Source organism: Pagrus pagrus (genome assembly GCF_965226575.1).
Source record: "Pagrus pagrus genome assembly, chromosome: 22".
Taxonomy (NCBI): domain Eukaryota; kingdom Metazoa; phylum Chordata; class Actinopteri; order Spariformes; family Sparidae; genus Pagrus; species Pagrus pagrus.
Genome location: NC_140204.1, coordinates 20,116,543 through 20,138,368, shown reverse-complemented (window position 1 = coordinate 20,138,368; position 21,826 = coordinate 20,116,543). Strand labels below are relative to the sequence as shown.

Sequence of the window (21,826 nt, the reverse complement as noted above, 5' to 3'; positions counted from 1 at the left end):
GCGTCACCACAGGCTTGACAAACTCAGCCATTTCAGTTTACTACACATGAACAACCTCTGCATGTGGTTGTTGTGACATCCACAAAAATTGTCACCTCCTTGGTTATTCAAACAGCTACAACCATGACCATAGTGAACCATACCATGATGAAAGCAACAGTCATAACTGCACTACATGCCCATTATTAAAGTAATGCAACTATACTAAGAAAACTTACCTCTCATGCTGACTGAAGTTTATTTGAAATATTAATGTTTTGGAGACAATTTAAGGGAAATGTGTCCGAAACAACCGATAAATAGAATGTTTCTAATTGTCTGAATGGTGCAACTGTAAAAATGACATCATATGGCTTCAATTAAACGTTAAATAATAGTTTGGGGAAATATGCTTATTTACTTTCTTGCTGAGAGTTAGTGAGGGAAATCAATACACAATATACATCAAATTTGTAGATAACACACCATCAAATATGCACAATTTCCATTGCATGACACTGAGGGTTCCATTCCCATACTGTACCACCAGGGGGAACAGGAGACCAGTAATTCAGCCGTAGCATCACAAACACATCATTTTCAGCATCTCTGACAGGAAGCACTGTTACCAATCTGTTTGCTGACTTTGCTTTACTCTTTGTCTTGTATAAGCTTTCATGACAACATCCACCATCACATCAAAGTGTGGTAGGCAACCACAGGAAATCATGGGTGCAATCATTTCAATTCTTTATCTCTAAATTATATAAACAAAATAATAAACACTATAGGGGTGGTAAGCCTTCAGAATCAGTAGATGCTTGAGAGTTGGTTAGGGGTTAACCAGTCAGAGGAAATGCAACAGACACACACTTTCCTGGAAGTGCCCTTGCTTTCTTACTAAAAGTACCACTGCAAGAAGCAACATCTTGTAATAGCAGTTCAGGAACTGACAGGATAACATTGCAGGTATTAAAGTTGATTTTTTTCTTTTCTTCCTACAATAAACACTTAAAACAAATACAACAAATATTCTATTTTCAGATTAAATAAACAATTGTTTGAAATGTGAAATAAATGTCAATTGACGTGATGGCCCTATTCACCTGTCTCTGTGACAAGCCAATGCTGGCTTGCCGGGGAAAGTCAGGCAACTGCCCTGATGGCCCCTGAACTCCAGCTCCATGCTTCAACAGGTTTGGTCAATTTGTTTGGGAATAAAACACAATATAAACAGATAGTCCTGCTTTTCTACTATATCCAGGATTTAGCATTTATATGGAACATGAAAATCCTGATTAATCATATCCCTGGACATGATAATAACAGTAGGTCTATCTGGGTTTGTGATCCTTTGCTTCCAGATTTCTCTTCATCTCTCACCATCTCAGCCTCTCTGTTCCACATGTTCAGAAATCAGGATGAGGGGTTCACTTGCCACAGCATTCTGTTTTCTATTAGGGTTTATCAAAATCATAATAGGGTCATATCCAGGTTTCTGAAACCAGGATATGACACGAGTGCAAAACATAACCAGGATACTGGAGCACCATGATTAACCATTTTATTTACCATATGAAGTCACATTAAGTTACCTACAGTTGAAACTGCATGCACAAACTGTCACATGTAGGTTTTTTCCCATCGGGCAACAGAAAGTTCCAGTGTCCTTAAATAACATAATTTATAATAAAATGAAAAAAGTTGATTAAACTATCACGTTCACACATGACAAGATGGGGCAGGTTTCACCACCTGCCTGCTGTCAAATTCCCGCCAAGACTAAACAAATAGACGGGGGGTGTAAAATGTGACACCGGAAGTGCTCGGTGCTCGCACCATGTAACCTGTTGTAGCTTTGCCATGCTACGTAGAAATTTGCTCACCGAGCTTTATAACCGTGGCCATTTAAATTGCAGCCACGTGTGGGCGACGAATACACATAGCTGCTAATTAGTCTCGCATTGAGTCATTTTTTGGACCGTTTGGATATCACAAGCGCTTGAACATACGGTGGGGACACTATGAAAATACAGTGACGAAAACCAACGTTTTATTCCAAGGTAAGTCACGTTAGCTAGCACTGACCTAACGTAATGATAACAGAGGACGGTGTTGGTTTTAGCTACAATGTCTTTTTTTTGTTGAAAGGTAATTTCCGACGTATTTTTTAAATTTAAATTATGTAGAAAGTAGTGGTGTTAACTCCAGGCTCGACCGTGTGATGAGAAGAGGAGGCTCTGGTTTCCTCTTCCTAACGTGCACGTAAAATGAGTCTGAGCTGCCGTGTTGTAAACGTAGTTAAAATACAATGACAGCACCAGAGTGAATGTCATTAGCCTACTTTTTCCATTCAATACAGTTTGTTTGTCTATGGTGCTTTTGCTTCTTTACAGAAAGGAGCAGGTGTATCGTTATCTGTGTTCATTGTACCCATGTTGTATCGTCAATGGCTTTATAAATACACTTTTTTACAGGGTTTCTTGTTTGAATGTGATTCCTCCATTCAAATTTAGCCATGATGTTGAACCACAGCTGTGTGTTGTGCTCATAAAGTTCCTGGTTACAGTGTAGTATAGTATTGAGTGAGATAAATGACTGTAACAAACCAACAACAAGACACTTGCATTACATTGCAGGTGTATTGATAAACCTCAAGCACTTTGTTTATTCAATTTTAATAATCTGGTAAAGATTGATTCCTCATATATTGTATTTTATCCTGATGTTGATGGCTACATTGCCCCTGCCACCTGGTGAACACATGGACGCTGTGACTCAGACTAGATTATTGAAAGGATCTACTAATCTGCTATGACTCAGTAGTGAAACAGAAGCCCGCCAGGGTTTGTCTGAAACCTTTTTAAGGTGTAATGGGTAATGTGAGCAACTGCTATTACCAGGAACAAAAGCAGCACATAACAATCAAACTAACTCCTAGTTACCAGGCTGAAGTCCGAAAGGTTTTAAAGGGGCGGTTGTCTCCCAAATCAAAAATACATATTTTGCCCTTTACATGCAGTGCTGTTTATAAATCTAGATTGTTTTGGTGCGAGTTACCGAGTTTGGGAGATATCGGATGCGGAGATGTCTGCCTTCTCCTCAGTATAATGGACCTAGATGTCACTCGGTTTGTGGCGCTCAAAGCTCCAAAAAACAATACCTTCAAAATACTCAACAGCAATGTCTCTTTCCAGAAATCATGGAAACTCAGTCTAATATTTCCTTCCTATATCATCACGCAGAAGGAAGCACGAGAGCAAGCATTATAGCTCATCTGAGGTGGTCGCCGTTGATGTTTACAATCCACACTTTCATAAGTGTAACCCTCATTTCCAGGAGTAGGTGCAGGCTTCTGTGCAGTGATAAGGTTGGAGTGTAGTTTGGTAGAAAGACAATGGGCCCTACATGTTATTGCTCACAACAAGGTCTGTGAATTATCTTGAGTAACCAGGTCATGATTTCTGTTGAGTTTTTTCAAATGTATTTTTTTCTGGCACTTTGATTACCTCAAGCCAAGTGGCATCTAGTTCCCTTATATTCAAGAGAGGGCAGACATCCCAGCGGGTGATATCTCCAAAACTCAGCAACCCCCACCAAAACAATATCAATGGATAAATAGCACTACAGCTAAAAATATGTATTTTTCATTATTTGTTAGGAACTGAAATTAAATGTTAACTATATGTCTATTATGTTAACCTTCCTCAACCACTGAATGAACAATGGCTGTTTTTACTGGATTTTTTAAAATATCTTTAACAATTCTGATACAACAACCTGTGTTTAGCTTGAACTCACTTGTCAGCTCACAAGCTGCCTGTTGGTGTCGAACTTGTGATAAAATCTTAGGGTGTGTGGCGGTCACAGAAGATAATTTAGTGTGTATAATTGCTTTCTGCGGTCTGATCGCATTAGTTTCCCCTGCATTTTTATATGAAGGGTACAGTTTGGTACCATCAGTAGAGGGTCCCAACCTAGACATATTGATCTCTGTAGTTGTGTGTGTTTTTTTTGCTTAATTGATGAGTGCACTTTGTAAAATTTTAAATAAGAGTGGATTGAGCAAGATCGAACTTAAGTGTTTAGCTGTCTGGAGAGGAACAAGGGTTTTTCCTAAATTAAACGAAACACAAACACACAAATTACTACCAGCAGCTACAAGACATATGCTGTTAAAATATGAAAGTGGCACAAAATAATGATGAACCATTGAGTGGTTGGTGAATTTAAACATTTATCTGCCACTGACTGGTAGATGTTCACAATTTTAAAAAGTGAATTTCCCATCCTGGACCACCAGAGCCAAGTCATTTTCAGCCTTGTATTTTAACAGCTGTTTACCCTCCATGTGTTGTCATTGTCTCACTCCTAAGTGCCTTCTTAGGAGCCCCCAGGCTTGACAAACAGTGTCTGCAAATGAGTGGTACTCTCACAGCAGCTCAAATATGCTGACAGATCTCCCTAAACCATCATTTCAACTCTTCCCCATGGTAAAGTTTCTTTGTGCAAATGTCTCTATAGGGCTGTTGGATTTGAAGTGGATGGACATCTGAATGTGTGTAATGGTTTGCCTATAAAGGCAAATGTGTTCATTCAGAACATAAAAATGTTTGTCACATTTTGCATTGTTTGTCTCAATTACGTAGGAAGTTTCTTTCACATGAAACAATGAGGCCACTTATCCTGTCTGCCCTGTACATTTTGTCACTGAAACAGGGGGTGGAAAGTCCTTGGCAATAAAGAAGATAGAGAAAATGACCAGAATGTTAAAGCCCCCTGTGTAAAATCAGTGGAGTTCTCCTAAAGATTTGCAACATTTATGCTTTTTCACATTGTTTTCTCCTTACCCATAGTATTTTTTCCCATTAGACGCTTTAATGTTGTAAAATGTTCTCAGTAATAATTAAGTGACCAATGGGGCTGACACTAGGGCTGAACGATTTTAGGAAAAGATCTAATTGCGATTTTTCTGGCAGATATTTCGATTTGATTCACGATTTCCTTCAAATCAAGCTTCAGCGCAATATTCACAATGTACAGTAACATTTAAAACATTAAATGCAATTCCTCCAATGCAAGGATGAAAACTAAAGTTAAAAATTGCTTCCAAATGTATTTATTAACAAGAAACATGCACGGCTGATGGCTGCAGTTACCCTAACAGCCGCAACGGCCGTTGTGTCACTATTGAGTCTTATTTCTTGATCCTGCCGCAAGTTCCTTTTAAATAAAATACAAAACAATTCCTGGTGTCCCGGTATGGCTGCTCTTATCACACGGAGTTACACTGGCAAAAGATGCTGTAATTGTAGTCTGTTTGCTACAGTGGGCCTGAGTATCATTTTCACCTGACTTTTTCGTCATGCAAATGCCTGTGGCGATTTTTCAATCAGAAAGCGATAAATCGTTCAGCCCTATTGCCAGGTACAAAGATTTACTGGTGCACCTTTCTGTTCAATATAAACACAATCCTCTTAAAATATTTAGATAAGTACTGTCAGTGCTTCTACAATATGTCTGTGGCACAACCTGCAATCAGCTTTCATCAGGTGTTGAAGGCCAGTGTCAGTAAAGTGAAGATGTATAATCTGTTTCCCCTCTCTGCTCCTGTCTTTGTCTGCCAAAGTGCTGATTCACCAGTAGGACTAGTTATTGAGAGGAAGAGGAGTGAACAGTCCATTGTTAGTGTTTTCATGACTTGGGTAATCCTTTCACATAGTTTCTCCCCCTCACATATTTGTAGTACTTTACACTCACTTTTTCTTCATGCTATTTGCAACGCACGTGTTCTCATATCAGATTCACGCACACTATCCCTTCCATACACACACATCCTCTACTGTGTTTCACCGTGTTGGTAGCACCTGCATTGCTGCTGAACAGATGCCAGATTGCCCCTTCCCTCCTCCACCAATCTACTTCACTCTCCTCTTCCTCTACCTCCTTCTCTCTGCGGTATAAATCCATTCTCAGGGTTCGAGGCTCTGGCTAACCTTTTCTTATCGACCTGCAGCTGTTCCCTTGGGTACACACTGTCTTCAGTAAACCAAGCAGCAGTACATGCTTGTTGCCTGTATATTAAAGCACAAAGCTGTTCAATACTGAATAAAGTAGAGCAGATATGCTAACCTCTTGAGGGTGCCACCATTGTTGTTTTTAAACAAACAGGTGCGTCTCTGTCTGGTCAAAATACCTAAACCAGTCACGTAACTGCCTGTAGTCTGCCAGCAGTTCTTCATAGGACACGTAATTTGGTTCAAAGTGGTTTAGATAATCAGGTTGAACTGCGATCTGTTTACAACCTTTGACAACGTTTACAACGTTTGAGTACAGTTTTACCACAACTACAAAATTAAGACCCAAGTTGTAATAGACCATAATCAACCTACAAAGTGGTGACCTCACTAGTAGTGAGCCTATTCTGATTGTAGTGTTTGAATTCTGAGCTTTTAGGGAACTAAAAGTAGAGTGTCCAATCAGCTGTGTGGCACCATCCAATTGTTTAACTCTCCTCCAGCGGAGTATAAAGTTTTCCACCAAAGAGCCATGGCTTGTAAACAGGCATTAAACAGAAGTCAATGGTGCAAACACCAGCGAGCTAGCTAAAGTGCTGTTGTGACTGCCTGTGCTTGTTGGAGGTTAGCTTACAGTCGTTAAAAAACTGGCATCGCACATAGTCACCACGTCACCAAGCTTGTAGCACTGCAATTTTGCAAGGATGTGTAAATAAACAGCTGTGCTGCATTTCTGTTGTTACCTGGGGTCCGTTTCACAAAGCAGGTTTAGTGAAAACTCTGAGTCTGTTAACCCTGAAATGAGGGAAACTCTGAGTTTTCCGTTTCACAAAGGGAGGTAACTCAAACCAGAGAAAGAGGGGTAACTCTAGCCTGTTTCACAGAGAGAGGTAACTTAAGCTCTCGGTCAGTTACCATGGTAACATACTCTATGAACCTAACCTGGTCGGGACCAGGTTTTTCTCAACAAACCTCGAGTTTCTCTCTGTCTCCGCCCTCTTTCAGCCACACACGGTATTTGATTTAGAGTTGTTCCGATTCCGATGCCAGTATCGGAAATGCCTCCGATACTGCCGAAAATGCCGGCATCGGTATCGGCGAGTACTGGAGTCCAGGCACCGATCTGATACCACGTAATTTATTAGCCTAGCTCCGTTAGCTCCGAGATTCTACCGGATATGTGTCCGCTGCGTTACGGCTCCGGTACGGTTTGGCTCCGTCGTCCTCGTCTGGCAACCCCCACCAGCTGTGTTTTGAGTCCGCCACAGTGCAGCTCCGCCGATCAGCTGGAGTTACGAAACCGAGGAATTCCCGCGATGATTACATAATCACACACGGCCGCAGTTATATGTATGTGTTATAAACACAACAACACGAAGTGTTCCCGACTGAAGGATTAGAAGAAGAGCGCGTATTTGTCTCTTATTTGAGGTTTTTGTGCTTGTATCAACACGGAATGTTTTATTTTGAAAATTAACCGGATGTCATGTTATTATTTCGTGTCTGACTTCCTGTCTGCTCTGTGCTGAATTCGGCTTTATACTGTTCTATTTAAAAATAAATGGCTTTCATTTGCTGTATTCATTCATGTTTTACAAAGGGTTTAACCTGAGCCAGGCCTTACCACATTGACAGTCATGCAGGCGTAGTATGATATATATAATTTTTTGTAACACACTGGTATCGGTATCGGTACTCGTATCGGCCGATACCCACAGCATGAGTATCGGAATCGGTATCGGGAGCGAAAAAATGGTATTGGATTATCAGACCGCGCATAGATGTTTATGCATTTCCATTTTTACATACACAACCTAATCCGTCCTTACATTTCCAACGTTACCAACCGAAGTCATGCTCTCACATCCCAGCAGATATTGTGTGTTGCACTGCGTTTTTTTGCAAATGGGAGTTTTTTATACAAGGTCGCAGATGCAGAGCACTTTACAAAAGTAAAAAAAAGTCATGAAAGGGAAATAAATATTTTTATGAATAGGCTTAAAAATATATATATATAGGTCTAGGCATATTACATTTTATAAAAGCACTTGTGTCTTGGGGGGTGAGCTCAGAGGATGAGCTCCCTCCAGGGATTCCCTCAGCCACTGGCCTTCCTAAATTCTGTCTTAGGGCCAGCTCCTCTGCCTCTGTTAGAGGTGGCGGTGCTGGGCCATCACCCGTTTTACAGGCATCTGCTTTCTTTCTGTTGGCTGAGTAGAAGTCTGTTAGTTTAAATAGGCTTAATTATTTAACAGAACATGATATAGATGAAGACATTTATGTGTGTGAAAACAACATTATGTTGGGGATAAAACAACTGTACAGTCAAACAGCCACTTAATATTTACTTTACAATGTAAAACATGATCAAAATGAGGTACCCCCATGAGATTATGCCGAGGTCTTACCTGTTTGAACAATGTTTTTATGTTTCATCTTAAGCTGCTGCCAAGTGCGCTTCTCCCCCGCAGGATTGCACCTAAATGAAATGAATTAATAGGCTACCACTCAAGCAGTTTCCCCCTGTAATATTATTGTGATTGCCAAGGACTACATTTAAACTTACGCTTTGACCCGAGCAGCAATGTTCTCCCACGCCGTCTCCCTCTCTTTTGCTGCTGCAGCGGTGTTACACTTCCTTCTAAAAACGTGCTCAAACTCACCGTATGAGCGCATTAATATTTCCAATTCCAGTGGGGTGAAAAACGTAGACAGACTCAGAGTTTGTTGAACCTGCTTTGTGAAACGGACCCCAGGGCTTCAGAGATCTTAGGTTCATCTCCACTCAGCTCAGCCTCACAGTGATAATGAACAAACCTGCTGCCTGGTGATTATCCTCTAGACTAGGGTTTCTCAACAGGGGTGCTCTGGGCATTGTGGGGGGCGCTGGGAGCATGAGGGCTGAGAGGGGGGCGCTCAGGCACGAATGGGGGGCGCCACAACTTGGCTCGTACAAAGTTCATTTGAACTCTACATGTTGAACTTTCATGGTTTCCCAACTTTTTTAGTGCAAATAACCGACCTAAATAGAAAACATTAAAGACTTAATATGCAATTTATTCATCATCCTCAAATGCTTGTGGCCTTTCTCTCAGTAGAAACACCAGTTTGACTTAAATTCTATCTCACAGCTCTTTGCAGAAAGATCCTAGCAACTCAAGAGCTCAGGGTCCCATTACAACTAAAATAACATTTCCATGTTGTTTACCAGTTTCTCCATGCATAGTGTTGAGTTATATACAGACCTACTATATGTGTCAAAAACATACATTTTGGAGGCAACGTTTAAATTAAAATCCATGCTTTCATTTCCTATAAATTGGTCAGATTTGCTCCAATCCACTATGCTCTGGTGTTTGTTCTGGGGGGGGGGCGGTAAGAGGATCATGGTATGGTCAGGGGGGCGTTTGTTCAAAAAAGGTTGAGAACGACTGCTCTAGACAGTGCAGTCAAAGAGGGGAGGTAGGGAGATCACACCAGCTGACATTCCTGTTGACACAGCGAGGAAAAACTGTGACTTTGTTATGTCTGTTCTGAGCCCTGACCTTAGACGACCCTGGGGGGATGTTTGCTGTGTCCACTTAAGTGTGTCTTTGTTGAGAACATACAGAAACCAAACCCCTGCAAGTTGTTTGACTGAGTTCTTTCTTAGAAGTGGAGGTGGGTGATCTGGTCAAAAATAAATGATCACCATTAGCTGGTTCCAGCTTCTTAAAGATCTGCTGCTTTTTATTGTCATTTATAAAGTGCTGTCTTGGGTTTTAGACTGTTGGTTGGGCAAAAGAAGAAAGTAGAAGTCGTTATTTTGGGTTCTGGAAAATAATGATCAGCGTTTTATAGATTAAACAATAAGAAATGAATCATGAAAAATGATGTGCATAATTACCAGTAATGAAAACAATCGTTAGTTCCAGCCAGAAGGTGACCATGTGAAGTAATTTGTCCAATCAGCATAGCCAGCTACATTACTCTATTGGTTTGTTTATGTATCATGCATCTGCTAGTCAATGAAGTTATGTGAAGTTTGGAAACAGGAGTAATGACCTTAAATATTGGGATCTCTACAATTCACCTGAAAAGTATATTGTCGAACAATCACGACCTAAAATAAACACACAGGAACCAAACCCCTGCCACTTGTTTGACTGGTTACTTTCTGTTCAAGGTCAGTTAGGTTAAATGCAATATGTTTTTGTCCACATCACTGCCTGTACAGAGTGATATGAATTCTCTTGGTTTACCTCATGCTGTTTTCCTGTCATGTTAATCAGGAACAAAGCTTTGAAGCAGAGCTTTGAAGCAGCAGGCAGTCAGTTCTAATTGAATTGTCACCAAGCACTGTAACTGTATGTGAACACCAGAGCTGTGAACACCAGAGCCTTATCCACCCCCATTCGATCTCGTATTGTCTTTCATAATATGTTTGCTGAAATAAAACACAAGCTCAGTTTTTATGACCTGTATGTCCACATCTCTTTGTCTTCGTCTATGATTTACTAGCTAGCTCTAATTAGTTCTGCTCCACTGGACAAAACATGCTTTCTGGTTAGACTGTAGTGACGTTTGACCAAGCTGAATTACAAAACAAACTTTATTATTAACTTAAGAGGTGGTACCATGTGTACAAACCCTGTGTTCCATGGAAAATGAAGGACATGTTCTTTTGTGTCAAGGCTGTTTACTCAACTGGATAGTGTGATTTTTACAGTATGTGCTCTATTCGCGCCCTGTGAGAATGACACGGCTTTCTTTGTGTCGGTGTTACACCTGCTTTTCTTTGTAGGAAAGAGGAGCTGTTGAAGTATAAGGAAGTGGACATAATGGCAACCACAAACCTTAGTGCAAGTTGTTTGAGTCAGTGAAAAAAAGACTTGGACAGAGGCCACATCCTCCTCCACAGCTGCAAAACACATATTTTTTCCCCGATATTTGAATTTATGTAAGATTTGTGAAGTGTTTTTAATAGCTGTGTTTTTGGAACTAATGACTCCCAAAGTAGGATAAATGTGAGTCTCTATTATGCGTCTAGCCCGATCCTCACAACAAGTTGTAACAAGCAGAGCAGCTATATCATATGCTGTCTGTGGCAATGCTGTGAATAGAGGAAATGGCTCCGACAGGGAGTGGGTCAGTACGTTTTCAGTCCTGTTGCTGAGTATCCAGGTTTGGTTTTCTTCTCCAACAATGTACTGCACTGTTAGTGTACACAGGGAGTGGACTCAGATTCTTGACTAATGTTAAAATAGGATTGAGTTTGTTCCCAGCCTCAGGGTGCTGGTTCCAGTGGTAAAACGGCAAACGCTCAAGCTGCACTTAGTCAGGTCATTTGCTTGGATTCATGTACTTTTGTTGTTGTTGTTGTTGTTGTTGTTGTTGTTAGAGATTTTAGTTAATTCTGATTAGGACTTGGCAATGTATCAATATCATATAGTTATTGTGATATGAAACTACATATCGTCTTAAAAGGCTGTATTACAGTAATGAAACTGTCTGAATTTACCACACAGTTCTACTTTTTCTCATACTTCCCTTACTCACTTAGTAATTATATCCACAATACTGTTGATTATTTATCAAAAATATCCTAGTGTCAAAGTATCAATAGTCAAACCTATCATATTGTATAATATTTTGTCTCCCAGTCCTCGCAATTATAAAGTGAGATTTCAGAATTTTGAGATAAGCTATAAATCCAATACCTGAACGTTTGTGTAATGTACCAGAAGTCGAGGATTAAAGACCTAATTATCCATACCATGTGTTCCAGACACACATCAGACTTAGTCTGTACTGAAGGAGTCCTTTGGGGAGACTCTTTTGGACAGCCTCTTGCAAGCTCCTCGCGGCCCCTTGCTAGAATGTAAATGGATTCCTCCATCTCTAAGTAGTGAGACTTTGGTAGCGGAGTGTATGAAAAACACACTATTTGCTCTGTAATCTTTGGAGATGTCGCTGACCTTTCTTCTTTCCTGCTGCCCTCGCAGTTTCACCAGAGCTTCCTACATCAGGATGAAGGGACGAAGAGATGCTCCTCAGGACCGGTGAGTTCAAATCAGAAACAAGAGACTCTTACTTCCCACGGTTTGCTCTCGACCACAGAGTCTGTGTGTTTTTTTTTTTAAAGTGTGCTGTTGTTGATGGGCAACAATGTAACGATTTAAAGCTTTTAATTTTCTTGAATTAATTTTAAATGCATTTTTACAGGATTTAAAATCTTAAAATTCCCTTGATAATATGTGCTTAAAGTACTGTTCAGTCCTGTTTGGTTTGCTGACACCTGTGGTTACTGGTGTTTATCGACAAATGCAGGTGGTGTTCATTTTTGATAACAAACTACCATCCACTATCAATAAAAACTGTACAAAGAGGTAATTATAGTATGCAGATGCATTAAATTGCTTTTGCTGAAAACATGCAGGCCATAAATGGCACAAAGAACAGGGTTTGATGATGTTAAAAACTTAAGGATTCATTCAGTTTTGGGTAGGCAGCATTTTGTTGTTTACTGTAAGACATTTGTCAAATAACACCTTTTTCCCCCCATCTACAGGGGCTGCTTAGTGGGGATCATTTTCTTCATTCTGGGCCTGGGAACGCTGCTACCATGGAATTTCTTCATGACTGCCTCATTGGTAAAAACATGGCAATTACTTAATCCCTCAAAGACGGTCAGGCTGATTTTTCTCTGTCTCATAAACCAATAGACTCAGTCAGTAAGATTGTAAGATATCATCATTTTCCCAGTCAGATCTGCATAAAAGCCTTTTTTCAACAAGGAAGTTGTTGTTCCAGTGGTTCATTAATTAAACATCTTAAAGAATCACATGCTGACAGTGGTCTTATGGACAAATATGCTGTTTATATAATATAGAAAATAACTTGAAATACTTTAGTATGTAATGTACATGATGGATTGGATTAGTCAAATTGGTATTTTGTAGCAAGTGGTTTAAGTGATTTGTTGATGTGTTATGCACTCTGAGTGTAGGGTGTTAGAATGTCATGACCCCATAGTCCACCACACAGTCTATCATATGACTTTGGGTAACCATGTGAATCACCGCACGTGTACCCACATGTTCACGTGTCTGAGTGAAGCCTCTTTTCACATACATGTTACTTGCATCTCTGATGCCTCATGAGCACTTTGATTCCTGCTGAAAGCATTGCCACCTCACAGTCAGAGCTATTTTCAGCGGCTTACTGATAAAGGATGAAGCTGTGACGAGCAGCCTGACAAATCAGTCTCAAGGAACAAATCAAATGAGAGCAGTATTATAGCGTTGTGATATCCTCTTTACTAAACTCATCTGCATCTCTGTCTTATCAGTTGGATGTTGTGAAAATGTGGCTTCACGTTGATTAAAGGCCACTGCTGTGTGCCATTGTATGTTAATGTTTCCTGGCTGTTAATGGAGCTTAGTCATAAAAGTATTATTGCCCTTTGCAACTTTGATCTTCAGTGCACCGACTCCCTATAGTAGCTCATCGACTGCCTTTATTGCCTTTTATTTACAAGAACATTACAAGTCTGGATTATTTTATTACTGTTCAATTGCATATAAGATTATCATTGTAGCATAAAATACCAGAGGTTGTCATAAAGCTGCATTTATGGAGGTCTTTTGTTTTTTAGCTTCTTGGTGCCAGTGGAACAAGCTATTAACCCAAAATTAATAGCTCATAAACTTGTTATGGTGGTAGCAAAACAGCGTGTTAGAGATGCAAGAATTAGTCGATTAGGTGGTAACTATTAATCGTCAACTATTTGATAATCGATCTGTTTGATTAATTTTTGAAGAAAAAAGTAAAAAATCTCTGATTCCAGCTTGTTAAATGTGAATATTCTGGCTTCTCTCCTCCTCTATTACAGTAAACTGAACATCTTTGGGTTGTGGACAAAACATTTAATGACAACATCTTGGGCTTTGAGAAACACCGAACATTTTTCACCATTCACTGACATTTAATGGACCAAACAACTAATCAATTAATAGAGAAAATAATCAACGGATTAATCCACAATAAAAATATTAGTTAGTTGCAGCCAGTGTGTGCGCGTGTGTGTGCGTGTGTGCGCGTGTGTGCGTGGGTGGGTGGGTGTGTGTGTTGTTGGAAGGATCATTTGGCAGTCAAAATCCAACATCTGTCTTGTTTTCCTCTGTCTTTGCAGTATTTCCAAGGTCGCCTAAACACAACAGAATGGAGCAACGGTACAGTGGTGGCCCGCAAGGAATACTACTTCAACAATTGGATGACCCTGCTATCCCAGCTGCCCCTGCTGCTGTTCACCCTGCTCAACTCCTTCCTTTACCAGAGGTCAGCGACAGTTTAGTTTGGTTTATTCAAATTGTATTCAAAGTTTATTCAAAGTTGTAATTGAGGCTTTTGTTTCTCCTTACACAGAAGGATGTCATTTTTCCCATAAAGTTAGTTCAGTGAAAGTAGTGAATCTTAATATTGTTGGGCATTTACAGTGTGTGTGACCATGTATCTTATCCAGCTTGATGTTGAGCCTGTTCCTGGTTAAATGATGTTTGTGTTTCTTCTCCCAGGATATCGGAGGCAATCCGCATCGCAGGTAGCCTGGTTTTTATCCTGCTGCTCTTCATCCTCACAGCAGTGATTGTCAAAGTGCCTATGGGGGAAGACCGCTTCTTCTCTGTCACAATGGCTACTATCTGGTTCATCAACTGTAAGTCAGTCAGACTGCGCATGTGTGTACAAGTAAAAGAGTAGTAAACGATATCAAACTGAATGATGCTTCCTCTTCCTCAGCATTCGGCGCTGTGCTGCAGGGCAGTCTGTTTGGCCTGGTGGGTTTACTGCCCCAGAAATACAGTGCCGTCTTCATGAGTGGCCAGGGCCTCGCTGGGACCTTCGCTGCCATCGCCATGCTGATAGCTATAGGCAGTAAGCCACCCACATACACACAAAACACAGCTGGATGCCTAATTCCCAGTTGCCTAGTAACAAAACATTCAAAATGGATGTCGAGCTATTCAAATCAACATGACGCCACCCACCACACAACACACTCTGCTCCATTTCAAACACACGGCTCATGTCGGGCTTTCATTTATCTTGTATGTCTCAATCCATGAATTCCTGTTCAGCTAACCTGTGTGTTTGTCACTCAGGTGATGCAGACTCTGAGTCAGCAGCGTTGGGTTACTTCATCACACCATGTGTGGGGACGCTGCTTACACTCTTCAGCTACCTGCTGCTCTCCCGTCTGGTCAGTCAGCTCTGCACGACTACATTACCCACAACCCTTTTATCTCACCCAAACTAGAGTCACTACTGTTTCTGATCATACACCGTTTATTGGCAGTGAATTTAGAGAGAATTTAGATACTTACATCGGTCAATACAAAATCAGGCCTTTTAAAATGATGTTTGCTAAATGAAGTGGGACTCTGGATACTAGAAGAAATTGTCAACAAGCAGGGACATTTAAAAGTTAAAAGTATTCAAAGCTAAATGGCAATGTTAGCAAATTGTCAAAGATTTTGTGATCAAATCCTCAAATGTGAAACGGGTGTAAAACTGCCTCATCTGACTGTAAGCAAGCAGAGAACTGAACTAAATTTGAAGTACATGTTAACTTTTGAGTTAGGCCCTGATCACACTGAGACTCGTCTCTACAGGCGAGGCCGCTTCAAAAACACCTTGGAAAAGCCTGTCGGGCAAAACGGCCTGGTGCGTCTGTGGAATGGAGCTGCAAGTGCGACCAGGCGATTAAAAGTTTTTAATGTTTGCCAAAGATTTCTATCCACAAATCTGAGCGTAACCTGGCGCTTAGTCAAGAAAGATGTTGAACACGTTTTTTTGAATCCCACTAAACCTGATCTTTATCTAAACAGGAACAGGAAACAGTACAATTAATGTTTATATTTATTTCCTTTCTGCGTTTCAGCTGTACGGTCTAATTATTTTGTCTGGTTTCCTTGCAGGAGTTTGCCCAGTATCATCTGAACAACAACAAGTATGAGGCAGGCACCACAGATGAGCTGCTGAAAGGTGGGATTCAACCAAGTTCAATCTCTTTAACATTAGTAGAATTTAAATGATCTAGCATTTATCTGACAGAGAACATCTGTTTGCTTTTCCAACGAGTACACGATTCTGTCCTTTTCCATCTGGTTGAATCAAATCTATTCAGTGGAACATTATCTCGTTAAGCAAGTTGACCCTGTATTTATCCAGTTAGCCCAGACAAAGACAGCCTGTTAGACACAGACTCCAACTCTCATGGTGTTTTCTATGAATGTTAAAAGGCTCAAAGAGTTGAATTGATTTCAGTCTTTTACTAAACCAGAGGTCATATTTGAAATATTTCCTTCAAACAACATTTTTTATATTGAAAAAGACCAGTGTGAAGTATTATGTATACTTGTAATTGCAGAGAGCAGCACAGTGGAGAACGGCAAGCTGAACGGCCATCTTAATGGCTCAGCTGGTGGCAGTCCAGCTGAGGCCGAGGTGGAGGCCAGTGAAGACGGGACCAAGCGCGCCTTCCTGTCACTGGAGCACGACGAGAGTGGGCAAGCCAAGGCCTCGGTCATAGAGGTCTTCAAAAAGGTTTGATGCTTCACTCTCAAACTACTAAATTACTAAAATAGTTCACTTTAACATGAGAAAAAAGGTTTTCTATATGTTTTTTGAAACCAGAACTTTTTCCTTTTCAGATCTGGGTGATGGCGTTCTGCGTGACATTTGTGTTCACAGTCACTCTGTCCGTCTTCCCAGCTGTCACTGCAGATGTCAGAACGATATTCTCTCAAAAATGGGGTATGACCTTCCCTCCCTTCAGTGATCAAATTAGATCTCTGCTTCATTTAACATACACTTAACAGGCTATACACACATACACAGACATTACTTCTCTTGTGTAAACTCTCAATGCCCTTGTGTGTTCTCCTCAGAGCGCTTCTTTATCTCAGTGTGCTGCTTCTTGACTTTCAACATCAACGACTGGCTCGGACGGACCATCACCACGTTGATACGCTGGGTGAGTGTCTGGTCGCATCATGTCTACATAGGAAGCAATGTTTCTCCTCCATTCACTTTGCTGCGACTTAAGAATTTTTGGGTGATTTGTTGATTTCATTAGAGATATTTATCATAACTGGTCACTGTACAATATTATTGTCCCTGTCCAGGCCTACATACTTATTACAGCAATTATCTGCTCCGTTTTGATGGCCTCCAGTAGTAGTTTTTGTTGGATTTATTACTGCTGGAAAGCCGATAACCGGCACATACAGTATTAATTCTGTATAACAGTTACAAGATTAAAATTCTGCATTAATGCATTTTTAATGTGGTGTATATAACTTCCTGATGTAAAAGTCTGTATCAACTTCATACAATTTCTTTTAATTCAGTGGCTAAATTAGTTTTTTGAAAAGGAAATACAGTTTGGGTTTGGATTTCCACAGCTATATTAAAATGTAATTTTCATATATGGAAAAGAGGGAAATTTACATGATCTGACCCTTTTGTATTGTACCAGTTGTGACCGGAGTGAAATCTGTTCTTGTATAATATGAATAGGTTTGTAGGTAAAAAAAAAGAGCAAATGGAGAAAAGCCTGAAACATTAGAATATATTTTTTATTTAGTTTTTTTATTCTGCTATGTTTTCGTGATAATATGGAAGCTCATTACTGTCTACTACTATGCATACAAATGTGTAAAAACAACCTTTGTTCTATAATTTTGTGAGTTGTGTACTTGTGTTATCGCAAAGAAATCCTAATTATTCAAGGTAGTCCTTTTTTTTATATCTCCACATGCTGTACCCTTTTCCAAATAATGAAACTTGTTTTTTTCACCCCCTCATTGCTTCTGTGTGTCTTTCCTGTCTCCTCTGCAGCCTCGTAAAGAGTCTCGTCTGTTCCCAGTGCTAGTTGTGTCCAGGGTGGTGTTCATTCCTCTACTGATGTTCTGTAATGTCCAGAGTCGCTCCTACCTGCCCGTTTACTTCTCCCATGATGCTGTTTTCACTGCCATCATGGCTCTCTTCTCTCTGTCCAGTGGCTACTTTGTCTGCCTTTCCATGTCCTACGCACCACAGTGAGTACAAACAAGTTTATCACCGAATAGATGTGACATAATGACCTGCGTCAGTAACGCTCTATAATATCACAAGACTGCAGGACTAAATAGCCTTCTAATAACTGTTTTCAGAACAGTTCCATTATGTTTTTTATAATGAAGTGTAAATCCAATTTTATCTGATATATAGTTATATAGTATATAATCTAAGCACACTTGGTTGCATAGGAGATTGAAGTCTACAGACTTTTCAGAGAGACTAGCATTTTGGTCAGAGACTAATTAACGATGCCTTACGAAGGTCTATGAGTCAAAACAGCACCAGCACCATATTAAAAAAATCTTACCCTGGATAAACTCACCAATTAGAGAAGGCCAGCAGAACCTCAATCAATAAGCTCTTTCACAATCAGCAAGTAAACAAGCAGCACTGTGCTGTGTCATGATGAGACATTCAGACTGTTTCATACAATCAAAATGTTGTAGCCAAAAACTATTCAAATTAGCAAAACGGCTAACTACCAGCCTACAGTGGCTGCTGCTTCTTGTTCCATTACTCGCCGACATATTTAAAACTAATCTGCTGTTTAAAAAAATCCAAGATTGATGTTTCCTGTGGCTGTTTCACAATAAAAGCCTGTGTTTTGAATGCCTTTTTAATGTGAAGCAGCAGCAAATGTTGAGTTGGTATTATCAGTAACTGAGCAACTTATACATACACACATTTCTGATATGGCTGTAGGAGAGTGAATAGTAAACAGTGAGGCTGATATCTACAAGATACAACTGAAAACTAGCTATTTAAATCCTGTGTGGGAATGACAGACTCCACCTTAACAATAAAAACTACTGTACACGAAGGGTAAGAACGTAAAAGGAGTTTGATGTCACTAAAATCACAAAGATTATAACTGAAATATTTTATAGCTCATGAAAACCATACAAAGCAGCAGTCCACTCTGGAATCTCTGAGTGGTATTGAACGCACCGATAAGGTGTGTTCAAAATCATCCCCTGTACCAGCTTGATCACCTTGGCAACAAAGGCTAAGATTGACGCAAATACTAAGGTGGCTGAATGTTCATTGTGATGAATCGGCGCTCTTATGCAAGTTTCAAGTCTCAGCTAGTTGATTTATGAAGTGAAGTGAAGTTAGCTGTGACTACTGGCTACCTTTTTTTTTTAAAGATTATTAATATGTTTTGGAGCAATGAACACTATGATTTAAAGTATGTGATTTGCAGTTAATTGTTAAGCTGAGACTTAATAAATATGTGATCTTTGACTAAATATTCCACAGCTGAGCTTCTGTCCCACCTGCTCTCTCATCAGGTTGGTGGAGCCCAAGGACGCAGAGACTGCAGGAGCCCTGATGACCTTCTTCTTAGCCCTGGGTCTGTCCATAGGAGCCGCCCTGTCCTTCCCTCTCAGGGCTCTGGTCTAGTCACACACACATACAGTGCAGCACTGCATAGACACTGTAGAATATGTTCATACATACCTGGAGGAAGGAGGAATATGATAAATGTTTTATCATATGTCTGCCCTAACCCTAACCCTTGACAACCCAGGACCCTGTGTGAAGCTGTAAAAACACAGCTCGTGAAGTTTTACAAATGAGTGACGAGGTTCCCTTTGAAAGTAGGAATAAGGGAGATACTGTTCATGTTTCCTGCTGCCTACCTGAAGAAACCAGTTAGAAAGACTACTCTCTGTACATAGAATCAGTAGGATTCTCATAGGATTGATCTTCGTTGGATTTTTTATGTTGACTGTTGTGTGTTTATTTTTAGGTTTATTTATGTTTACTTTAGGTTTGCTGTAAGTAGTGTTGGGGCATTCTCCTCAGCTGATTGTGTGTAGATAAAGGGACACATTAGAAAGGCTGAATTAATTTCCATATGCTGCAGTCAGGAAAGACTTTGTATGATAGAAGTATTTTGCCACAGTTGAGCTATGTTTATATGACGTGTTTGGCTTTTAATGATTTGATTGAGGGTTTGAATGATTACAGTGAATCTACTTATTGTTAGATTGATTACAGTAGGTATGTTTGATGTATATTTCTTTCAATAATTTTGTATTTTTTAATGAAATGGCTCTGTGTTACACAGGAGTAGAACAAACTAAAAAAAATACTTGTATTATTGTACTGTCAATTACCAATGGAAGTTCGATGAGCTGCCTCATGGGCGAGGCTGAACGGAGCAAGTGGGAACAGTTTTCGCATAATTGGACCACGTAGCCTATTTTAGTTTTGCTTCACCAATACAAACCTGCACCAGGCTACTACTGTCATCAAGGCTACTACTGCAATTTATTGGTCAAAAGACTGAAGTCCTTCAGAATCGCACTTCCTCTACTGAAAACTTGAAAGACCTGTTCTTTGACACTGAGGTCACAGGACACTACTTACTGACAGGAAATGGAGTCGGCACAGCACTAGGTCAGATGTTATATTTGCTGATACCATGCTAGAGGCCATGCTAACAGGTTTTATGAGTACGACAACATTCTTCACTTGACACAGGCTGGTACTGACACTATGATGCAACTGTTCAGGCTCAATACAAGAAGTAGCTTGACCTCAGTTTACATTGAATCTTTAACTTCTCCAGAGGACAACTGGCAGCTATGGTTTTGTTTCAAAATGGATCAGTGTAGAGACGCTGTTGTTGTAAGCCATTTAAAAAAGCAATCGAATCAGATGTGGAAATTAAAGTAATTTTGTTTAAAAGAACAAAAAAAAAGTAAAGGGCACTGAAAATGCAGACCAATTCTAGTTTTAGTATTGAATGACTATTGTATTGGCTTCCTAACTATTTCAGGTACTTTTGGATTTTTAGTCATTGTTACCAATGTGCCATTGACCAATTATTTCAGTTTGTTAGGATTTTTTTGGAGAGTTCTTTGTTTTAACCCCATGACCAACAAAGGGTTTTCTTTTATTTTGCTTAAATGTTCATTAAGCCTTCATTTTATGCTTAGTATTTGTGGGGGGGTTTTATGTACTGATTCTGTGAAATGAAGAGTTTCATGAGTTATTGTATGACGTGTCGTGTACATTAAATGGAGAACATTTGTGTTGCTGCTGTTTCAAATGAACCAAGGGCTGAGTCCTGCTAGTGGGGGCCATAATAAATTGGTGGGACTAAAACTTCAAAAGTAGCTTATTTTTTAGAAATACATGACTTATGCTGCCTTCACATCTAGTGGGAATTGTCTGCAGCTTTGGCACACATGCATTCATATCTGAGCGAAAGGCTTACTATGTGTACTTGCTGCCAATCCCACAGTTCAAATTCAGTTGATGCAAACTAAAATCTGAACAGTTTGTTTTCAGTTGGAAGCTAATATTAGCAATATTTCCTTCAGAATGTGAATGCAGCTTCAGTTATGGAGATGAAGAGGTCAGGCTCACGTTGCAGTGATTTAACACCGGGACCCTAATGTTATATTTCCAACCAAGATTCAGAAGATTTCAACTGTTATAGTTAACTTCCTCTGTGCTTTTTAAGTGTTTGTGTAAAGAATGTAGATAAGCGTTCAATGATGAGATATGGCTAGTTCACAGGCCTAATTCAAACTAATTACATTAATAATATTCAGCAATAATAATAATAATGAAAACCCAGTTTAAAAGATTCCTGTTGTGTTCACATCATATTGGATTGACTGCTAATACCAGCTGCTGTCTGCCCCCTTGTGGTAATCTAACAAACTGAACCAGAGTGATCTCTGCGCGATGCCTTGAAAGCACCAACATGT

General features: G+C 39.9%; 1 protein-coding gene across 1 annotated transcript; it reads left to right on the top strand.

Annotated features, from left to right (window-relative positions):
- Positions 1-1,812: 1,812 nt before the first annotated feature.
- Positions 1,813-21,145, top strand: LOC311251909 (equilibrative nucleoside transporter 2-like). The gene is made up of 13 exons (XM_084344578.1): positions 1,813-2,042; positions 11,981-12,037; positions 12,547-12,628; positions 14,170-14,315; positions 14,552-14,691; positions 14,775-14,909; positions 15,137-15,234; positions 15,953-16,019; positions 16,405-16,580; positions 16,688-16,790; positions 16,925-17,010; positions 17,877-18,076; positions 19,391-21,145. The coding sequence occupies exons 2-13, from the start codon at positions 12,006-12,008 to the stop codon at positions 19,500-19,502; spliced, it is 1,377 nt and encodes a 458-aa protein (XP_084200704.1). The 5' UTR covers positions 1,813-2,042; positions 11,981-12,005; the 3' UTR covers positions 19,503-21,145.
- The last annotated feature ends 681 nt before the right edge of the window (positions 21,146-21,826 follow it).

Excerpts from the sequence above, each read along its gene's own strand:
- LOC311251909 (XM_084344578.1), top strand. The coding sequence starts at position 12,006 with ATGAAGGGACGAAGAGATGCTCCTCAGGACCG. Across the intron at positions 14,692-14,774 it reads TACTATCTGGTTCATCAACT|CATTCGGCGCTGTGCTGCAG; the intron begins GTAAGTCAGTCA and ends CCTCTTCCTCAG. Across the intron at positions 17,011-17,876 it reads TCACCACGTTGATACGCTGG|CCTCGTAAAGAGTCTCGTCT; the intron begins GTGAGTGTCTGG and ends TCTCCTCTGCAG.